This window comes from Dunckerocampus dactyliophorus, chromosome 12, assembly GCF_027744805.1.
Source record: "Dunckerocampus dactyliophorus isolate RoL2022-P2 chromosome 12, RoL_Ddac_1.1, whole genome shotgun sequence".
NCBI lineage: Eukaryota > Metazoa > Chordata > Actinopteri > Syngnathiformes > Syngnathidae > Dunckerocampus > Dunckerocampus dactyliophorus.
The window spans coordinates 26,864,365-26,880,058 of NC_072830.1; the positions used below are offsets into that span (position 1 = coordinate 26,864,365).

General features: G+C 41.6%; 1 protein-coding gene across 2 annotated transcripts; it reads right to left on the reverse strand.

Annotated features, from left to right (window-relative positions):
* Nucleotides 1–891: 891 nt before the first annotated feature.
* Nucleotides 892–15,268, reverse strand: LOC129191380 (lymphoid enhancer-binding factor 1-like). Of its 2 annotated transcripts, none has more exons than XM_054794667.1 (7): nucleotides 15,226–15,268; nucleotides 10,340–10,601; nucleotides 8,723–8,784; nucleotides 8,544–8,621; nucleotides 3,409–3,568; nucleotides 1,670–1,777; nucleotides 892–1,585 (listed from the first exon to the last, which is right to left on the reverse strand). In XM_054794667.1, exons 1-7 carry the CDS (start codon nucleotides 15,246–15,248, stop codon nucleotides 1,550–1,552), a joined length of 729 nt encoding a protein of 242 aa, XP_054650642.1. In that variant the 5' UTR covers nucleotides 15,249–15,268; the 3' UTR covers nucleotides 892–1,549. The 2 variants fall into 2 exon arrangements, with proteins under 2 accessions (XP_054650642.1, XP_054650643.1); XM_054794668.1 differs by lacking the exon at nucleotides 15,226–15,268 and adding an exon at nucleotides 13,129–13,271.
* Nucleotides 15,269–15,694: the final 426 nt, after the last annotated feature.

A 15,694-nucleotide genomic window follows, 5' to 3' on the forward strand; every position in this document is an offset into this window, starting at 1 on the left:
CACTCAGCAGGCCAATTCTAGCATTCCCATGTTAAATATTTTAATATGTAGACCGTTGAAGTTGCAATAATTCGCTTGCAATAATCACGCTGGCGCCCCGTGAGTGCTCGCCCCCTCACGCGCACGCGCCCACGCAGCGTTTGTCTCGTTCCTGAGCTCAGCTGTGTTCAAACCATTACCATGAAAATTGGATCGTCATAAAAATAAAGTCAAATATAAGTAATAAAATATTACATTTAGTTTCACTTTCGACTTGTCCCTGCTACGGGTACAGCCAGTCTATTGTGATAAATGTAATACATAATAGACGTGTTTTTTCCCCTTTTTGAGAATTAGGAATACGCCTAGGATAACTTTTTAAATGTCATAATCTACACGATTGTAAGATATTGGTTGTTGGACTAAAATATAGCAGCAGATACAGCGTCCTTTCTTCGAACTAGTTTTGACGGGAAAAATATTTTTAAAAAATGGTTATTTCCAAAGATTTGAAAATGTTAGTCGTGCTTCTCTGAATTCAAACATATCAGTGGACATTTTTGCACACACATGTCCCATGAGAACACTTGACAGAAGTGCGACACTAAATAAAACTCAAGGCATGAATACTGCGCAATCACCAAATACACTTTTATAGACTTAATAGGGAAGGAGCCGTTTCTTTCCAGTGCAATTTGAATCTAAATCAAAGTACACACTTGTAAGTGTTGCAATGTTGCCTGCGAATACTTAAGACTCCACTGCCCTCTAGTGGATCGTTTACCGTGGAGCTAACGCTTGTGATTATGAGCACATGTCAAAATGACCAAAAATCATTCAAAACAGTCTTCTCACACCACTTTTAAATGTATGTTTTTAATAAGTCAACTGCACCAGCATTACATGTTGTCTCAGTGAAAAAGTCTGCAAGTATGTATCATGTGACTTCCATCCCTTTCAACAACCTCTCATGAAGACAGTATGGTGAAGGATTCTGATGCATTCCGGAGACAATGTGCGGACTTGATGGTGGCTACAGAGAGCTTGACACACACACACGCTTTATAAAGTCATCCCCGTCCACTCAGCTGATGCTCCCGTTGCATCAGCTCTGTGAACAGAGACGTCAAGACAAGAAATCAATGTGACAGTCGATCGGGTTTATTTACCTCCATTTCCTGTAACAGCACAAAGCAAGATCATGGTTAAATTCCCGGTTGCAGGGCAGTTAACGGTACTTACAAATGGATGAGAGGCTTCCCGCAAAAGAATCCTGCTGTCATGTCATCGGTAACTGATAAATTGCATCTACTATTATAATGAATGACTAAATATCACTCAAAAGTTTTCATAATTACAACGCACCTTTTTGCAGGATACAATGATGCTCTCTAGCTTGGATACAAATGATTTAATTAACAAGGATCAGAAGCAATGTCTTGGTTTAGACCTTCAGGATTAGCTTGTTCCCGAGAGACTAGTACAGGTTATGAATTCCAATGTCCTGTTCAGATACATTTCCAGCCTGTTCTGTCTCCTCCTCAATCTCAGGCCCTTGCACTGCTTTCGCTCAATCCCTGATCCTTTTATTGTATCTCTTTTTGCCCTAAAAACAAACACGGGACTTTGCATTTCAGCTGTCGACATCATGAATGAAACGTGTGCTGCATTGTACGTACACAAGACTTACGTAGTTGTGGCGGCAAGACCAGTCTGGATGCTGCTGGGCGTGAAGTCGCCGCTCTTCCTCAGCTTGTTCGTAATACTTGGCCTTCTCCTTTTCAGGTAGCAAATGCCACTATGAGCGTACAACACATTTACAATTAGCATTTAGCAACTGCAGGGTACTCTGTGCCTGCTCAGATCTGAGCATCACCTATTCTAAATGGTATCATGTTTCAAACATGCTTAACAGGGCTAGTTCGGATTTTTTGACATGAAATTATATGCCATCCTCGTCAGCAGCGCGGTACATCAACAGTGACTTACCCCCCCGCCCACTTGGGAGATAAACATAAATTACAGTAATCCCTCGCCACTCTGCACTTAGAATTTCAAGGCTTCACTATTTTATATTAATAAATTATCACTGTGTTGTGGTTGAACACAAACTGTCGTTAGTCAAAACACATGCATATTGACACAAATGTTACGTATTTTATTCCTAAATTGAGCATTTTCAAGCAGAAAAATGGCTAAATGAATGGCTAAATGAACTAAAATACATATATAAGGCATTCGGAAGATGCATTCAAAATGTTCTCACTGGTCACTAGTTGTCAGTAACGTTACATTGATGAGAAAATACAAGGACGTTCTGTTCAGAAATGCGAACATGTCAGTCTTTTATGTTTAATTTCTGTCGTGTGTGTCTTATTTCCTATTGTTTTGTCTACTATGTTGGGTAATACAAGTGTAAAAGGGACAACAGGGGTGTTATTTCATGTGGAGGGCTCCAATGTGCTCCAATAATGTAAAAAAAAAAACAGGTTTTCTATGGCTCTAATTAAATATGAATTATAAATAAATAAAATATAGGATTTATCAACAGCAAATTGTACTTTGGGAAACTGACTTATCACGGTCATGTCTAGGAAACAATTAACTGCAATTAACGCAGGATTACTGTACAAATTATTTCTGCAAGGTAAATTACCGGTGCAGGCAGGCAGGGCCGGCTATCTTTTTGTGTTTTTGCCCTGAACAAAATTTTGTTTGCGGCCTACCGAATGATATTGCTACTACTAAATAAACGCAAGTAGATGCTGCATATCACAAGCTAATCTTGTTATTTGAACAAAGTCTATTATAGCAACTGAAGCAAAAAAAAAAAAATATTACGAGTAATAAATAGGATTAAGCAAATAATAAACCACAAACCTGAACAAAATGCAAACTAATACATTTGAATTTAAGTTCCAAGCACACTGAATACAAATTATATTAATATTTCAAATTGTGCAAACACCAAATGAACCTCAAAAATGCGCACAAAATCTTCAAACACAATTGAATGAGAAAAATGTATTGATATTTAATGTATTGATTGACCCCTCAAATGCCACTAGTTAGTGAAAATATAAGCAGCCCATCTAAATTGACTTAAAGTGGTCACAGCCTTTTTGAGCATCTGGGCCCCCCTAGTGGTTGTGGCCCTAAACAACCGCAGCACACTATTTTGTTTTGGGGAATTCTATTCATATTGTAACAGAGATGTCGGAGCAGTTGAGTCTTCATTGCTTTGCTCAAGATTGCCTCGGCAGTGCTAGGATAGTGAACTGGCCTCTCTCCAGCAACCAGTCCCAAATCCACATTTTCTTTGTCTGCAGTGGATCTCAAAAAGGCGAGGTACCGTTCGCCAAGTCTAGTCTTTACAGGCGGCCACTACCCCCTAAATTTGTTTGACATCACACGGGCAAACACACTTACCATCTTTCCTAAGGTCTCATTTATAACAGCAATATTCGTTGAGGAGGACCTGTCCTTGACAGCTTGCCTATGCTCCTTGGAGAATAACATGAACGCGTTTAAAGGCTTCTTGACATATGTTTGCTCTGTGTAATGGTCGTCTACTTTTTTTGTTTTCTTCCTGGAATGCAAAAAAAAAAACACTCAATGTAGGATACATCTGATGATATCATGCAACTTAGAGGCTATCCACACGGAAACGCTTTCAGGTCGAAATGGCGAAGTACTTCATTGTTTAAGCCTCTCATCCACACGGAAACGGCATTCTGGGTACCCTGAAACTGTATTTTTTGAAAACGGCTTCCAGAGTGGTAAAATCTGAAAACGCCGGCTTGTCTATTTCGTGTAAACAGCCAGCAAAAAACGATGATGTCACCGACCCACCGCCACCCGTCACCATCACGGGACCAAAGTGAGCTTAGACGACAATCCAACATAACGTCTGAATATTTCGACTTTTGACATTCCCCTGATATTTTGTTGTCTTATTCTCCATAATGACTCGCAGAAGTAATTCCACGTCTCGTAAGTCTAGATGAGCCTTGGATGTGGAAGATGACGGACTTATGCGCATGTGTTCGTTCTTCTTCTATAGTTTGTGTGGTGTGTCACGTGGTTCCGTCTATGTGTCTGTTCACAGCGCCACACAAAGGTGTACCTTGTGTTTTACATCATTTTCACTCAGCGATCCATTCCCGTCTGGATGCAACTATTTAGTACAGCACAGGGTGGACGCAATTTTTGGTTTAAAAAAATCTCAGGAGCGTTCCCGTGTGGACAGAACCTAAATTAGAAGAAGTCTACACCAGTGGTGTACAATGTGCAACCCAGGGGGCCATTTTCTTTTTACTGGCCTGCAGCACATTCTAAAAATACACGTAAAGCTGCTGTATGTCACCAGGCTCAAGATTACATTTTTTCAAGCAAAAAAAAAATCTAAGAACACCAATAACAGAACAGGCTTAAGAAAAAAAAGCCTGTATTTTTCACAATTACAGATTAAACAGCATTAATCCGTCCACCCATCTTCTTCCGCTTATCCGAGGTTGGGTCGCGGGGGCAGCTGCCTAAGCAGGGAAGCCCAGATTTCCCTCTCTCCAGCTACTTCGTCCAACTCCTCTCGCCAGATCCCGAGATGTACCCAGGCCAGTTGAGAGACAGTCTCTCCAACGTGTCCTGGATCTTCCCCGAGGCCTTTAACCGGTTGCCATCCTGACCAGATACCCAAGCCACCTCATCTGGCTCCTCTCAATGCGTGTAAGCTTCTCCTGGATGACAGCGCTTCTCACCTTATTTCTAAGGGAGAGCCCAGCCAGCCTATGGAAAAAACTCATTTCGGCCGCTTGTACCCGCGATCTTGTCCTTTCGGTCACTACCCAAAGCTCATGACCGTAAGTGAGGGTAGGTAGATCGATCGATAAATTGAGAGCTTTGCCTTTTGGCCCAGCTTCCTCTCCACCACAACGGACCGATGAGTCCACATCACTGCAGGTGCTGCACGAACTGCCTGAACTAGGTGGTCTGGTACCCCATATTCCCGAAGTACTTCCTACAGAATTCCACAAGGAACACGGTCAAATGCCTTCTCCAAGTCCACAAAACACATGTACTGTAGACTGGTTGGGCAAACTCCCATGCGCGCTCAAGGACCCTGCCAACAAGCTGGTCCACAGTTCCATGGCCAGGACGAAAACCACACTGCTCCTCCTGAATCCGAGATTCAATTATCCAGCGGATCCTCCTCTCCAGAACCCCTGAATAAACCTTACAGGAAGGCTGAGAAGTGTGATTCCACAATAGTTGGAACACACCCTGTGGTCCCCCTTCTTAATGTGAATACAGTACATGTACTGAATGACAAGAAGAGGGCGGGATATAATGCTTGCAGTATGTTCAGAAGTTAGTGTCTTTATGTTCAGAAGTTAGTGTCTTTATGTTCAGAAGTTAGTGTCTTTATGTTCAGAAGTTAGTGTCTTTAGGTAGCCGCCCATCTGTGACATACAGTAGCTTTAAAGAAAACATGGAACAAAAAAACAACTGGAAGAACTGAAAAAAGAGCAAAAAGGTAAATGTAACGAGAATCAAGCTGACGTGCAGGTTGTTTTTTCTTTAAAGGGGACCTATTATGCTTTTCCTCTTTTCTGACCTATAAGTGTTGTTACAATGTTGTGTTGTTGTGTTAAAGGATGCCAGCGTGTCAGATAATGAGATTTGCACATTTGGAAGTTAGACCTGAAAGTACTTTTGGATGCTGAGCACGCCGTGTTTTACTGAATTTTTTTTCCACACTGAGTTCCATTGACATCAATGCAACCCGGACTTCCTTATATGGGCATGCCCAGCCATACACTGTTGGCCTGCTTTTCCCCCGCTCTGCTCTGTTGACCCTGTTAGCACATACGGCTCCCAGGAAATGTTTGAGTGTGCCTAAAGAGGCAAGGTTGGAGTTGCTGATTCCCGGTCAGCAAGAGAAAAATGTGCTCATCTATCAACGGCATTTCACACGGGACAGTTTTGTGAACAAGGGCCAGAACGAATACGGACTATCCGCCAAACTTGCAGAAGTCCGACGCCTTTCCAACGTTACTTGGTCGTGTTGAAGAGGTACAACAGCAAGCTGCAAGTAACAATTTATCAGTGTCCTAACTGTATTTTGTGTAAGTAATCGGACAAAAGGGGTTCGGCAGCTGTCCAGAAGTCCTCGGCAGTGTGACCAATCACAGCGGAGTGGGCTTGGCGGGAGGTGTACCTGGAGGAGGGCCAGGGGGGAGTAAATTGCACAGACCGTTTGGGTGGTAGGCAGAAAACACTGCAGGAAGAGGTGCAGAGTCTAGAAGATCTAGAAAGCTTTCTGTGCGTGTTATCGTGTAGCTCCTCTATAGGAGTCCAGAACTCAATACAAAGGCCTGAAAATTAGTATATTAGGTCCCCTTTAAAAATACAATATAAAAGTTCTTGGTTTTAGACTAGCAAAATGACAAAAGAATTGTTTGGATTTTTCAGAACGTGGCCCTAAGTGGAAACAGTTTGGACACCCCTGGTCTACACGTTTTGTACATTAGAGTGCATACTTAGTAGGCTACAGTGGAACCCATTTATTTTGATGCCCAATGGACTCGCTGACTGATATTGGCATGACCGGTTGTCGACATAGCTGATATCTAAACCGAAACTAGCCATTGCTTACACATTCACATGCCTTTTTTTCCACAGACATAAGGAGAATGGGGGATAATAACCAATTTTTTTTTAACCTACGAAAGTTTGTTAACATGCCGCATGGTGGATAAGTGGTTAGCATGTTGGCCACACAGGAGATCTGGAAGATCTGGGTTCGTATCTCCATTGGACAGCTCTGTGTGGAGTTTGCATGTTCTCCCCGTGCGTGCGTGAGTTTTCTCCAAGTGCTTTGGTTTCCTCCCTCCTTCCAAAAACATGCATGTTAGGTTAATTGGTGACTCTAAATTGTCCATAGGTATGAATGTGAGTGTGAAAGGTTTGTCTATATGTGCCCTGTGATTGGCTGGCGACCAGGCTAGGGTGTACCCCGCCTCTCACCCAAAGTCAGCCGGGATAGGCGTACCCCTGCGACCCTAATAAGGATGAAGCGGCATAGAAAATTTATGAGTTTGTTCACATCATTTTCCTCCATTTCTCTATGTTTTATGGATTTGGAACAACGGTGAACGAGTGCTCAGCTTGTAGGGAATCGAGGGTTCAAATTTCCTTTTGGGCTCTGTTTGGAGTTTGGATGTTGTCCTTGTGAATGTGGGTTTTCTTTGGGTACTCCGATTTCCTCCCACATTCCAAAAACATGCACGGTAGGTTATGACAATAAAGCTTTCGAACGCTCATCTTTTTTCTAGTGGCTAACAATCTAAAAACCAAGAAATTAAATGGGTGCATTATTTGCTGTGCTACGATCCAGGTTACTACTGCCATGCTTTTATTTCTAAGCTTACTTTGCACTGTAAAGGAAGTCACTGTGTGCAAGTTTTTATGCCATGCAACAAATTTTATGTCAAGCATGTATACTGTCGACTTAAGTGGCAACATCTTAGTAACATTAATAAGACGGTGGACCGGGACTTGGTAAGTTGGTCGACATAGACAGGTTGTCAACATAAGCTGGACCGACTTAAGCGGGTTCCACTGTACTTTTGCATCTATCAAAACAGTTTGAAATGGAAGAATAAGGTCTCTATCTTATAACTAGGGATGCAAGATACATATTTTTTCAAGCTGATACCAATATTGATAACTTCCGGCTTCTCAAGACCAATACCGATACTAATAGCCTTTTATATCTATTTTATCTATCAATATTTTTCAACAAATTTACATTTTCCAGATTTAACTGTAGTTTGTGCACACCTGGAGGTAAGAACGACTCAAATAAATGTGGATTTGACAAACTGTACCTGTAGATTTGTCCTTACCAAACATCATGACATCACTGCCATTAACATAACATAAAAAACACAGAAGGGACTCAGAAGTGCAAACCGTGGCTCCAAGGGGTTTGCTAGCCGACAAAATCCATTATCTTCAATGATGGTAAAGGGCTGGTCATCCAGCGCCATCATTTTCATAATGAAAGCACAGATCGCTTTAGCCCTTGGGTCATCTCTGGCAAACTTTTTGCACTTTTCAAACGCTGTGGCGATAGAAACAAGCCTCGGGCGTCATAGCGATGCTGGCGTTTCAGGTGGCTGTTAAGTTTTGATGTGGTGAAGCTCAATGTTTTGTTTCCCTCAGTGTTTGCAGAGCATTTGGTGAAATTTCCTCTGAAACAGTGAGAAGTCCCATACGATCTACGCCATGTGTGTCTACAAGGCAAGTTGCGACAGGCCTGTTTGAAACACTTTGCTCACGCCAACCCACCTACAGCACGATATGTGTAATCTCGCCTCATTGGAGCCTTTTTTATTGGCTATGGGAGCAATTTTTTTTTAATGTTATGTAGATTTATCGTATGACGTCCTAAGTCCTCATATCGGCCCAATAAATACCATCCAATAATTATCGTGCACCCCTATTTATAACATTTATTTACTGAGGTGGCCTAGATGAGATGAGATGAACAATAATCTTACTTTATCTTGGGGATGTTGGCTGGAAGAGGAGGAGTAATGTTAGAAGGAGCTGTAACTTTGTACAACAGCTCTCCATTCCTAAATAAGAGAGGAGGAGACAGGTTGACAAAGATAACAGGTGTGTGTGGGAAGTCGCCGTGAATATTTCAAAAGGTGCTTTGTAAGTGTGTATTACATACAGCAATCCAACAGGACGCATATTCATGCCATTAGGCAGCATCACCTCTGGTACAAAGTTAGTCTGGAGGTACGACACAGAGTATAAAACATGTTTGTGGTAATAATACATTATTATACATAACTTACACTGCTAGAATAGATAACTAAGGTGGAATACTGCTGCCTCTCAAAGAAAGCTGCAGGTTTAAATCTGTGTGAAATATTTTCTCTGAAATATTACAAGCCTAAAATAAGAGAATGATTTCAATAATGCAAAACTTTGCACTATAGGCCTGATCTACTGAAGGTTTCCGTGCCTAAAAAACACACGCAAACTTGATAGCGTGCACAGAGCTGATCTTCTAACACGGCGTGCTGTGAATTGCGTCTGTCAATTGAGCAAAATAGCACACGCAATCCATTTTGCGTGTTTGCCTTCGTGACTATGCTGAATATATGCAGATTATCAGGGCGCGCATACTGAGAGGAGGAGCTGCAAATCATTTAGCACTCGCAATGTGATTTATCAAACTTGAGCTGTTTGTGGTCTGTGTTTTTGCATCTATATTTAGCACATTTGAAAGGCCGGTGCAAACTGGCGCAAATGGCTGTGGTCATTGTGCGGTGAAGGAGGCATACAGGTGCAATGACAGACGAACAAGAGTGAATCTTCCATGCGACATACATCCAGCAATGCCATTTTTTTACAGTATCTGTTGGGGGGGCTGATTTGGATCCAGTCACAAAAAGGAGCCATGCCTTATCGCCTATGGAAAAACCCTTGCAACACTGCATTTTCAATAGTTTCTGGATCATCTGAATGCGGCATTGCAGTGAGCCGCTGCAATCACGAGCCGTACGCCCCTGTCGTGTTGTGCTACAGGGTCTGTTACGCTGATGTTGCCCACCTGTTGCTGAGCAGACCGGAAGCTGTGTTCCTTTTTTTTATGAAAGTTACTATAGAAAATAATAATAATGATAATAAATACATAAAATACATAAATATTAAAGAAGAAAACTATTAAAATGGGAGGGCACCATGAAAGAAGGGCAAAATATGGTAGTTTCCTGATGAAAACAAGCCTACAATAGAAACAGAAATATTTACACTACACATTGTAGTGTAAAACATGTCCATCGAATGACAAAGTACGCTAATAGTACATCATTGTGATGATGCAATCTCTCTGCTGGGAGTTCACCAGTGTGTTTATTTGCATACTCCACCAAGACCTCCAACTCCATGGCTTCAAACCGCATCTTTCGTTTCCAGCTACTCTGCTCTCCCAAATTCTCCATAGTACAGCTGGTAGCGCACGCAAAATCCTCATTTAATTTGGGCAGTTCGCACCACCTTTGCACCTGTTCAAAACTGTGCAAGCAATCATAGCTGACCACTCACGACACGCCCACTAATAGCCGGCCCAATTTTTTAGTTTGCTCGTGCGATTTAGTGCTCGCTATCTTAGTAGATCAGGCCGTACAGCTTTTATATTTAAGCTAGGCTATTATTCAAAACTTTGCAGTGGCACACTCCAAAACAATGGTGAGTCATTTTTGGTAATTGCTCTCTGCAAGCAGTGATTTACTGTGAGTGGGAGACATATCGGTGCAGAACCCTGTGAGACATAGCTTACCTGGCCATGGACATGGGCAAGTGTCTCAATGCTCGGGGGAAGTGGCTGCAGATTCTGATGACTCATTGGTACAAAGTGCATGCTGGGAGCAGCCATCACCGGATTTGGTTGCATGTAACTGTTTTGTATGGGAACAAAGCCCCTCTGCTGGCTGCCCACTGCCTGGTGGTTGTTGTTGTTGTACCTTGGCCCAGCAGGTCGTGTTGGTTGAGCAGGATTGTGAGGAAGACACTTTGATGTAAAACCTGGCATTTCCATATCCCTGTGAAAATAAACGACAACCTCTCGTTATATGAGCCGAAAACATTTAATATGGTCTATTTCGGTGTTTGATGGATAGACTATATGGGAAATTGTGTGGCTTTCCACTTAACATCTTTAGGACATGAATGTGACAAAACTCACTTTAAAGTGCAGGATGTTCCTTTGGTGCCCCATAGTGATGTTTTTGTGCCATACATGCCTTGACAAATCCAGACTCTTTTAAAATTCGAACATTTTCCCCCAGTCATTCGTGCATTTAGATACTCATGGACACTTTTACCCACCATCCTAGCCCACAAGACCTTTCTGACACCTACCAAATAATCAGTGCGTTCCCAAAATATTTGCAGCTACTTTGTTTCCTGCATTCTAAGCAGTCTTTCTTCTCTCCTTGTAACCTTTAAAATGAAGATCCTTTTGATGTCTTTCATGATCTTTGTGAAACACAACTTGCAATGAAGTAAATTGGAAATAGTGTACCGGGACCCCCTGTGCTTCTGTGAAGTTCTGAAGATGTTTTTTCTTTCATTAAAATGTCACTTATACTTGTAAAAACTGACGTCATAAATGTTAAGATACATTTTGCTGTGAATGCTCAATAATAAGGTTGCTTTAATTGAATTAAGACAGCGGCTGAAATTGCAAAGCGGTTCATTCCACCTGGTGGGAGTGCAACGGTAAAGGTTGCTGTTGCAGTCTATTGCTAAGCGACTCATTCGAGCACAGTGCAAAAAAATCAGGCTGCCCAAAGACTAAGGAGAGACAAGAGAGGGAAGCAAGCCAAACATAGGCAGCCAAGTACTAAGTATGCACATTATGATTAAATACCATGATTTTTATCAGACTTCCCAAATTTGATAAAAATTTGGCGTGAGGGCACGAGTGTGGCGAGGAGCAGCTAACAATAAGGCTGAATTATGCTGCAGTGACGGTATTTCGCCCGCCCTTCTGACGGGCGTCTTGGTTCTTGAGTCTTGATTTACATGTCTCTGGCGGGGGGGGGGTGTGCGCTTAATGTGTAATTCTCCACTAAAACACTAGGGGCAGCATTTTCCTGAGCGTGAGTACCCACACATTTGTTCTTGTTGACTAGTTACTAGTTAGTTGACTAGTCAAGCCGTAAACAATTGTGATTGGTGACATCCACATAAAGCTAACATACGTACTGTAAATAACCTGTTGTGTTGTAACACTGTGAATGTGAATTCTGAAGTTTGTGAATTGCTCTGAATGTTACTGCTGGTTTCTTGTGAGTGAGGAGAGGAAGAAATGTGTGCAAACTGTATTGGAACTGGACTCCTGTTAGCGTAAAGGTTGGCAATAAAACCTAAAAAGAGCATCAGACTATGTGACTATCAAACATCAGGATCAGGGTGCTGCAGTATTTTTTAGGCGGTCTTATTTGCACATTTTTTCGCTCAGACACTCTTCAACATGCTCCGCTTCTTTTGTTATGGCGTACTTTTTGCCACTTCCATGAAAAGAAAATGATGCACCAAGAAAGTGCAGCAAATGGCCCTGGGCCCGCACTTTGGACACCCCCGAGGTAAGCAAATGATTAATGTCCAGAATGGAAACATTAATTTCTTTTTGTGATATTTTCATTCGAATTTGATGACATCTTCACCAACAACAACTCATATTCATCATGAGTTACAGCACACAGAAAGTTGTGCACATGACAGGACGTGCTCTTTATAATTCAGGGTCAAAAAATTGTTATTTGTAACATTCAGATGTTGATTGAAAAAAAATCACATCAGCACTGTGATAATACGTAATAATAATACATATCTTTTATCCCAGGAAAATATGAGCTTCCCCTTTTTTGCCCACTCGTAATCACTATGAAGTCTCCATATAAATGTAATACCAAATTGAAGGGGATAGTTCATAAATAAACAAACCAGTATCCGAAGTATGAGCATACATACAACCAGTGATGAGACAGACACGCACACGCACACAGTGAGGGACCAGATGATGGAACATTGAATCCTGTTTACATTTCTCAAGTATCTACCTACCTACCCACCTACCTACCTACCTGTCTGTCTATGTATGTATCTATCTTATCTATGTATGTATCTATCTTTTCAATGTAAAATCTGACTGGTGAGTCTTATGTACTCATTGTACAGCAGTCTTAGCATATTTTTAAATACACTGTAAGGAAGGAAATAATACTTAAACACAATTCACAACTTAAGGATAAACTACAGTGTATGTATGTATGAGGGAGGGGGGGGGGGCCTTCAGGTGGTTTATGTATGGGGGCCTAGAATTTGGTGCTATGCCCCTACACAAGGAAGATACCTAAGTGACCTCAGATATCATTATCATTCAAAATGATTAGTGCCCCTCCTTTTCAAGAAGTAATGACAATTCTGTCAAATTTACCACGTTGGTTTGAAAATCTGATACAGTATCAGGACTTTTTACAACTGTAAACAAAATGTACCCTTACGGATTGCAAGTACTGACATTTTTAAGGTATGCATTGAAAATGTGTTTCCAGTACTTACCGTGGTCGTTTCCAGTCAAGGTTTGTTATTTTAGTTGTGACTGTTGAATGAGCTTGCCTTTTTTGTCTCCAAATCCATGTGGGAGGAAAGTTCAATTTTGATGCCGAGACCGTCTCTGGGAGCCCTTCTCACTCACATCAACACTGCCGTCAAAGACTTCAAAGCAGTGATGGTCTTTCGTGTGTGGTTTTAGTGTACTTTGACACATCATGTGCATGATGATAAATTTCTTTAAATGATTATGATGTGACAACCCACCCTTTCAATTGTTTTTTATCGCGGTCGTAAAGGGTGTCTGCACCTGGGAAGATGGGAGTGGCCATTTAAAATGACATCTGAGGCGTCACCGTCTCCCTCATCCTGTCCGGCCCAGCAAGCTTTCTTGTCAATGATCCTGTTTACTTTTTTTATGCTGCTGTTGGCTGTTTACATCAGATCAGAAATGGTTCAGACTATACTCAGTATGCTGAGACATCATCTGGTTGTAAATAAAACATCACAGTCGTTCGTTTTTGCTGGCTTGGTTGACAGTTTGTCATATTTATCATTCAGTACGAACAATATAAAATCTGCTTTTGTCTGCCAAGGCACTTATAAGACAATCCAGACCAGATCCAGATGAAGTATTTCCTTACGACCCATTCCAACAATGGAATAGCCTTTTTAAGTACACCACTACTTGACAAAGAGTCAACTACTTTGTGAATCTAGTTAGTTAGCAGATACACATTTGTGAACACTAAAAATCACCCAGCAGATAATCCTCTCTAACAACCAACACCAGTCCCCGTTCCTTTATTCTTGGAAAAACAAACATGTGAGAACCACAGCGACTGAAGCCTTTCACTAGTCGCTCAAATCTTGAATATGTGCTAACGGTACAGAGCTTTAAAGAGGTGTTTACCCTCAGTTCATAGGTTTTATTATTTGTGTTGATCCTTAAACAGCTACAGGTTTGGTACACCCCCATTTTTACAGTAAAAATACCACGGGTAAGGATGGCATTGAATGATATGAGGCACTTGCTTTGATTTAGGGATTTTCAAATTAATTGGCGTCAGGAAGTCTATTTTTGCGTTGTTTCATAACCCCTATGATATGGGGTTTTTCTCCCTCAGCCCTGACAGTTCAGCATATTAAAATGACACGCTGTCTGGAGTGTGTAAACAACATTTTTAAAAAAAGAACAACAAGGGCTAACGTATTCAAAGCCTTTTTGTAATATTTGATCTTTGAGGTGTTGGAATTCAATTGATTGGACATGCCTTGGAAAAAGACACACCTGAGCTAAAACCAAGACACGACGTATAAAATGAATTTTGTAAGAACTTTATGGTGTACTCACTTGGACGTGGGCGTGATTCCCTCTCCTCTCCTTGTCCCCTGCTGGCCTGCAGTCCCATGAGCATTCATGCTTCAGCCCGTTTGCTTGTCACATCACATCTCTTCTCCTGAATACATCACAGATATGCCTCCTAAAACCTGAAGAACTCCTCACCACCCAGACTTCCGTATGCATCCTCCATTCTGCAACCAAAGGCACCACTGAAGCCCACCAGAACTATGGGTGACCAGGCCTTTTCCTCTGCAGCCACACGGCTGTGGAGCACCCTCCTAGATAACCTCGGCCTCACAGGTGCACAGGCTTTTTAAGCAAGAGCCATCTTTTTTTTTTTTTTTTTAAACTTTTTCCTGAATATCATTTACAGGTTTAATTTGAATTTGATTTTATAAGTGATCGTGCTTTTTTTCCTTTATGTTTTTCGCTCTGTGGCACTTTGAAATAGCTGAAATTTAAAATGCAATGTAAACACAATTTTCATTAGTATTATTATTATTACTGCAATCTTTCTGACTTTGTGGATTATTTCAAATTTTAATCCAACTTGTTCTGATTGATTTTGTGAAAGCTCGTGGCTGTCATGAATTACTTGAGAGGATCGATCGCTTTCATCAAACGACGTTGTTACGCACACGAATGTAGTCGCGGGTGAGTAAACGTGCTGTGAGGTTGACTTTTGTATTATTTGCAGTATTTTATTATGAAATTTCCCTGGCTTGTGTCTCAATGTCTTCTTCAGCGTTTTTTAGTTTCACCTCTGTTCTGTCATGCCCTTCATGCCTCCAATCAGCTCTCTCGGTCCACATGCGTTCTCTCCAGGTGTGCGTTATCTTGACGCTAGTCTGCATAGTTTAGTTCCTAGGAGTTCTGTTCAGTCTTTGTCAGGTCCTTATTTTATGCGGTCCGTTTGTTCGTCATCCTCCACGGGTCACCTGCCTTTTTTCCTGGTCGTGGCTACACCTGAGCCTGTTTGGGTCCACCCACCTCATTCCAGAGCTTTGGTATCATCTGGCCATCACTAATGGATATGCTCATTCCATAATGTACTGGGAGAGTAGGGACGGAATGCACATGTGGAACAGCGTCAAACAGTATAACACACAAGCATTATGATCAAGCATTCAAGGAGTCTTTGTCGTTCCTTGTCATCATTTACACAAGAAAAGAACCAGATACATAACACATAAAATATAAGTACGAGGGATGCTCCGATCAGGTTTTCAT

Bases quoted from the DNA above. Each gene is read 5' to 3' on its own strand.
- LOC129191380 (XM_054794667.1), bottom strand. From the start codon at position 15,248: ATGAAGGGCATGACAGAACAGAG. The intron at 8,785-10,339 runs GTAAGCTATGTC...TCGTACCTCCAG, and splicing joins TTGCCCATGTCCATGGCCAG to ACTAACTTTGTACCAGAGGT. The intron at 8,622-8,722 runs GTATGTAATACA...TCTCTTATTTAG, and splicing joins ATGCGTCCTGTTGGATTGCT to GAATGGAGAGCTGTTGTACA.